Source organism: Octodon degus, unplaced genomic scaffold (assembly GCF_000260255.1).
Source record: "Octodon degus isolate 3935 unplaced genomic scaffold, OctDeg1.0 scaffold00111, whole genome shotgun sequence".
NCBI lineage: Eukaryota > Metazoa > Chordata > Mammalia > Rodentia > Octodontidae > Octodon > Octodon degus.
In genome coordinates this window covers 2,556,943-2,564,030 of record NW_004524687.1, presented here as the reverse complement: position 1 = coordinate 2,564,030, position 7,088 = coordinate 2,556,943, and the positions used below count along the sequence as shown (strand labels likewise).

General features: G+C 37.0%; 1 protein-coding gene across 1 annotated transcript in view; it reads left to right on the top strand.

Annotated features, from left to right (window-relative positions):
* Ift88 (intraflagellar transport 88) overlaps positions 1–7,088 on the top strand; it is a 125,239-nt gene that overhangs the window by 2,389 nt on the left and 115,762 nt on the right. The window contains exon 2 of the mRNA XM_023699165.1: positions 4,269–4,364. Coding sequence (XP_023554933.1) covers positions 4,275–4,364 — 90 coding nt within the window. The 5' untranslated portion in view covers positions 4,269–4,274. The remainder of the gene's footprint in view (positions 1–4,268; positions 4,365–7,088) is intronic.

The window sequence follows — 7,088 nt, the reverse complement described above, 5'->3', positions numbered from 1 at the left end:
TTATTTATTTGTGTGTGTGTGTGTGTGTGTGTGTGTGTGGCCAGCTCAGCCCACCAGGGGGCGGGGCTGGCTGGCATGTGGTGCTGGGGGGACTGAACCTCAGTCCCTGTGCTCTGCCAAGCCTGCTCCAAGTAGCTGCTCTAGACCACCGAGCCATCCCACCAGCCCCCTTTTAGAGGTATTTTGGACTGGCATTTCTATTTAATTTACTTTTTGTCTTTGTAGTGAATTTTCATCTTCAAAGAGAAATGGGAATTAATTTAGAATAGATCAAATTACTTAATTGTAAGAGCTAAAATCATAATGTTAGAAGAAAACATAGGTGTAAATCATCCTTTTTTTTTCTTAAATGAAACACCATGAATATAAACACCAAAGAAAAATAGATAAATCATACATCATCAAAATTAAAAACTTCAAACCAGGCGTGGTGGTACATGCCTGTAATCCCAGCATTTGGGAGGCTCCGGCAGGAGTGCCATGATTCATGGTGAGGACAGCCTGGACTACATAGTGAGTTTAAGGCCATCCTAAGCTACAAAGCAAGACCCTGTCTCAAAAAAAAAAAAAAAACAACCAAAAACTTTAGTCTTTGGAAGAATACTATTAAGGTGAAAAAACTGCACAGAATGAGAGAAAATAAGTATCGATATGTATATATGTGTGTATATATACATATATATGAAAATAATTGTCATATATATGATAAATTCTGATATCCAGGATAGTAAGGGTCTTTATAACTCATATAAGACAACCCAACTTTTAAAAGTGGCCAGAGAAGCTGGGTATGGTGGAACGTACCGATAAGCACTTGGAGGCAGAGGCAGGAGGATTGCAAGTTGGAGCCCAGCCTGACTAGGGAACTTAGTGATTTATAGAGACCTTGTATCAAAAAGGGGGATGTAGTAGGGATATAGCTCAATGCGAAAGCTTTGGGTTCAATCTCCAGTACCACAAAATCCAGAAAAAAAAAAAAAAAAAGTAGGGCAAAGAAAATGAACAGATATTTCTCCAAAGAGATACATAGATGGCAAATAAGTGCATGAAAAGATGTTCAACATCACTGGTCATCAGAAAAATGAAAATCAGTTCCTGACTGAGATAATTCACACCTATGAAAGTGACTCTCCTCAAAAAGGACAGTGGATTAAAGTGCCTGCTTAGGCGGATGCAGGGGCCAAGAGTTTGATCCCAGCCTGCCCTGTGGGCCCCACTCCTGGAGCTTGCTGAGATGGTGATTGAGATAGGGCATGGTGGCGTGCATCTGTAATCCCAGCACTTGGGAAAACAGGAGGATCACTACAAGTCTGATCTGTGTAGTGTGAGCCTGTAGACCCTGTACTAAATGCATAAAAAATAAAATAAAATAAAAAATAAAACAGGGACAATAGCAAGAGTTGATTGGGACATGAGAAATTGGCAACTTTATGCATTGCTGATGGGATGTTAAATATTGCAACCTCTTAGACAGGGAAGATAGCTCCCTGGCATAAGCTCCTGCCTGCCAAGCACAAGATCCTGAGTTCAATCCCCAGTGCTACACAAAAATAAATAAATAAATATTGTAACCTCTTGGAAAAAGACTGGCTACTCTCCCAAAAGTTACAGAGTTACCATATGAGCCAGTAATTCTATTTCTAGGTATATACCCAAAGAATTGAAAATTTAAACTATATTCATACAACTGGCATACAGGTTTATAGATGTGTTACTCGTAAAAGCAAAAAAAGTAATGGACCCAAATGTCCATTAACTAATAAACAGATACAGCAAAATGTTATCAAGTTATTGCTCAGTCATAAAAACGAATACAGTCCTCATACAGATACCATCATGGAAGAACCTTGGAAACATGCTAGATAAAAAAGGCCAGAAACAAGGGACCGTCATCTAGTACATGTGAAATGTCCAGAGCTGGAAACTCATAGAGGCAGAAGTTAGATTAGTAGGTGCCAGCGACTAAGGAGAAATGAAGAAACCTCAGGTGTGCTTCTGGGATGAGGAAAATGTTCTGGAGTTAGATGGGGATAATTGTGCACCATGAGAATATGCTAATAGAGTGAATTTGATGTATATAAATCATGTCTCAAAAGTATATGTATGAACTAATAATGTTATTAGTTTTTTGAGACTATCAAAAAGGTAATAACATTATTAGTTTATATATATATATGTGTATATGCTTTTTAAAGGTTCTGAGAAGCCACATATATTTGGTATTATGCTTGGTGGTATAATGAGAATAAAATATTTTTCCTCAATTTACTGGTACACCTAAAATGGTATAGTCTTTAAACAACAAAATATGTAGCTAACTATCCTTCTGTAACTTCTCACACACACACACACACACACACACACACCCCAATTGCCTAGAATACTGACTGGATTTGAATGACTCCTAGGACGCTATTCCTGAATTCTAAAATAATGCATATTAAGTATAGCACAATATTTGTTTGCAGTTTTCTGATGAAATAAAATTTACAAAGAAAAGCAGAAACCACAAGTATATATGTGGTGAGTTTTCACACACATATGTCTCTGTGACCCAAACCTTTATCAAGATATAGAACATTGGGCTGGGGAGATAGCTCAGCAGTCTAAGCGCCTGCCTGGCAAGCACAAAGACTCGAGTGTGATCCATGGTACTGCATGCCATATGGGCCCCGGAACCCTGAGTATGGCATTCTGACCCTGAAACTGGACATAGTGGTGTATGCCTGTAATCCCAGCTCTGGAGAGGCTGAGACAGGGGAGCACTACAATTCTGAACTACATAGTGAGACCCTGTATAAATAAAAATTAAAAAAAGATATAGAACATTTATCACTTCAGAAAATTTTCATACTCTTTTTCATTTGACCTCTGCTATATTCAAGAAACAACCACTGTTCTGATTGTTTTCCGTCATAGATTACTTTCGCCTGTTCTAGAATGTCATAGAAATGAAATAATATATAAGGTATTGTTTTATGTAATTCTTCTGTCACTCAGCATAGTTGAGACTATTCATATTGTTATATATGTCATCAGTGCATTCTTTTTTATTGTTGGATAGTATGAACAAAATATTGTATAAATAACCAACATTCTGCCAGGCGTGGTGGCATATGCCTGTAATTTAAGCACTCAAGCTGAGGCAGGAGGAGTGCTGCAAGGTAGAGTCCAACATAGGCCACAAATGAGTTAAGGTCTGAACTGCATACTGATACCCTGTTTCAAAAAGACAAAAAGAAAAAAAAGAAAATGACACTTTGCTCAGCCTTTCTACTGATGGACACCTGGTCTGTTTCTAATTTTTGGCTATTATAAATAAAGCTAGTATGAACATTGGTATATACATCTTTTTGTAAGCATACATTTTTATTTCTCTCAGCTAAATACTGTGAAGTAGAACTGCTGTGTCATAAAAGGTTAATGTTATGAAACTACCAGATCTTTTTCCAAAATTGTACCCTTTTACACTCCCACCAGCAGTGTATGCATATTCCAGTTGCCTTGCATCCTTGCTGGTGTCATGTTATTAATCTTTTTAATTTTAGTCATTATGATGGGGGTATACCGTTTTTGTCTTGAATTTTAATTAACTATTACATATGTTTCCTCTGTACTTAATACTAAACTCCATGAAAATCAGAGTAACCAACTGTACCCATCTTCCTGTGCATGTCAGCATTCTTTCAATACAGAAAATTGTCCAGTGGCTGAGCCACTGGGTCATTCCAGGGGAACGCAGAGCTCAAAGTGCCAAAGCCCTGCCCTGAGGGCCCAGAGCCCTCCAGGCTAACAGGTTTTCCAGCTCAGAGAACACAGGGCAGGAGAGGTGAGCTAATTAAGCAAATGGGTGTCCTACAACAAATGTATAAATAAATGCATTGTGGTGGTTCAGTAGTTCCTGTCCTTTCATCTGGAGAGAGGGCTCCACCTGACCTCAGCTTTCTGTATCCTATTTCTCCACCTTTTCACCTCCCCCACACACATACAACTTTAAGAACCACTTGGGCTGTGACAGAAAATGTGGAATGAATATAAAATAATTGCACTGGTGAATATTTTGACATTTAATTTGGGAATTTGAAAATTTTTCAAGCATTAAAAACACATTAAGTTTGGCCAGAAAGATTGTTAATTATACTTCATTTGAATTAGGAATTATTTCTGGTTACTGTGCTTAGCATGTGTAAGGTCTTTGATTAAACCCCCAATACTAAAAAAAAAAAATCTTACACCAAGAACATATTCACTCTGCTGGTTTTTCATAGGTACAAATGATGCAAAATGTGCACCTGGCTCCAGAGACCGATGAAGATGACCTTTATTCTGGATATAATGACTACAACCCAACCTATGACACCGAGGTAAAAAAAAAATACTCCAGTTGTTTTTTACATTGATTTTTTGTTAACCAGCTCAGCTAATTCATGAAGACTAGATTTGACATTTTCTGCCTTTTTGTGCTTAAGATTAAATAAGCTGATTCAGAAACCTAGAAAAGTGCTGTTAGTGAAGACTAACTTGTACCCACAGCTGTAAAAACACAGCTGAATGAAAGATCATGAGAAAGGTTATGTTATTGTGTTAAGATAAATCATGTACTTGAATTCTTTAGCACTAACTATATGAATGTGTAAGGTAAAGACTTAGGTCACCTGAGGATATCTAATGCAGTTGCTAGTGCTTTTGAGTTTGAAAGGCCATGTAGTTATTTTTCTTCTACTTAAATTATGTAAGTATATTAAAGAAAAAATGGGAAATAGAGATATGAGTATAAAAGAAAAATCAAAATCATAGAAACCATTGCTACCCAGAAATAACCATTAACTCATTGCTTGTTATGGCTTGTGTCTAGATGTCCCCCCATAACCTCATACTGTCATAGGTGGGACTGTTTTGAGGTGGCTGGATCAAGAGTGTGTGATGCTGGCTTTAAGGGTGTGTGATTACTATATTAGTGTGCTGACTGATTTGGTGTGATTCTGGGTGTGGATAATGGGAGGCCCCACTCAGGGTTTGAGTGCTACCTGCCCTTGAGGCATGTAGCTTGGATAGCATATAAGGGATGAAAAAGGACTACTGTCATCACTGTCTGTTTTACTACTTTGTTGTTTGCTGCCTGTGCCTTCTGTGAACTGATTCTCTTCTGTGATACCCCGCTGCCAAACTACCCTACACTGGAGCCAGCTGATTATAGACTGAAGTCCCTACAAACTAAACCAAAATAAACCTTTCCTCTTTAACTTTGGATATTGGGTATTTTGTCTTAGCGATGAGGAAAGTAACTAAGACAAGACTTACATTACCAAACATGCAAGTACATGGATATTTCTATAGTTTTGGAAAATGAAATCATACTGTGTACAATTTTGTAATTGCTTTTGCTCTTCCACAAATGTCCCATTTATGCTAACAGATTTCTATCTGCTTAAAATTTAATGGTAATTTCATATATACAGTAAATATAATATACATAGCAATACATAGTTAATATATAGTAATTTCAAAGATGATATTTTAGACAAATTATTTTAGATCTGTTTCCATCTCTTTTAAAAGCTTTAGTTCTGAATTGCAAAACTGGTGTGAGAAAAAATAAGGATGAAAGATGTGGTTGTTAATGTATTTAAAATATACAAGAAACAAATAATGAGGGCCAGCCAGACAGCTCAGCAGATTAAAGCACCTGCTTAGGCAGACGCAGGGACCGGGTTCCATCCCTGGCATGCTGTGCTGGTCCTGCCTCCGAGGCCTGCTGAGACATGACTGAGACTGGGCATGGTGGCACATGCCTGTAATCCCAGCACTTGGGAAGCTGAAAACAGGAGGATCACTACACATCTGATCTATGTAGTGACACCCTGTAGACACTGTACTAAATACATTTAAAAAAGAGAAACAAGTAATAGCATTTATAAAACTTTAGAAAATCTAGGGGCTGGGGAGATGGCTCAGTAGATTAAGTGCTTCCCTGCCAAGCACAAGGGCTGAATTCAATCCCCGGTTCCACCAAAAAAAAAAAGAAAAGAAAATTTAATTCTGTTCTAGAGTTTCTCATATGGCTTTCAGTAGTTTTTTTGCATACAAACACAATGTATACAGATATGATTATGTAGTTTTCTTTTTAAAATTTGCAGTATAACAAGAATTTTCTGAAGATAGCATAAATTAATAAGACTATGTATGATGGATTGTGGCAACTTGATTGACTTGGGAGCCATCCAGGGGATTGGTGGAACAACTTCTCATTCTGTTTGGGTGGGGTCATAGAAGCGTGGCCTTGGGTACCATATCTGGATTTCTGGACCCTTTCTCTCTGGGCACTGTTCCCCTCTTCTGCTTCCTGGTAACCTTGAACTAAGCAGCTTTGCTCCACTATACTCTTCCATCAGGACATTCTGTCTCAGAGCCAGCTAACCATGGACTGAAATTTCTAAAACACGAGCCAAAATAAATCTCTAGTCTTTGAAGTTGTGAGAGTCAGGTACTTTGTCCCAGTGATGAGAAAAAGGCTAATATACCATTGAAACCTTTTTGTTCTCCCTGTTATAAAATTAATACATGCTTACTGTTAAAAACAATCATGCCATCAAGATTAACTCCTATTAACATTTTATCTTTTATCCATTTCTATACTTTTATCATATTTAGGATCAAACTAGCATTTACTTTTCTGTTTGCTGTTTTAAGCAATGTCTTATAATACTAACACTTAAATAAGTACAATTTAATTGCTGCATAATACTGAAAATACAGTCAATTAGAAATATTTTCTCATCATAGATTATTTTTCATAGTTTTCTGTAGTTGTAAATAACATTGGAATTTCTGCATAAATAATTTCTGTATTTTGATCAAATATTTTTAGGATAGAGTCTCAGGTTGAAATTAGTAGATCATGAAGATAATCATTTTTAAAGCACTAAGGAAATATCCTACCATCTTAGGTTATCACAGTGTGACTTTATGATTTACTTTGAAGCAATATACAAGGTATCAGACCCAAAGATAAATTATATGGTTTATGCTTCATTTTCTTTGATTTTAATTAGCTGTAATAATGTGTTCCATGTAGGATCTAATCACCT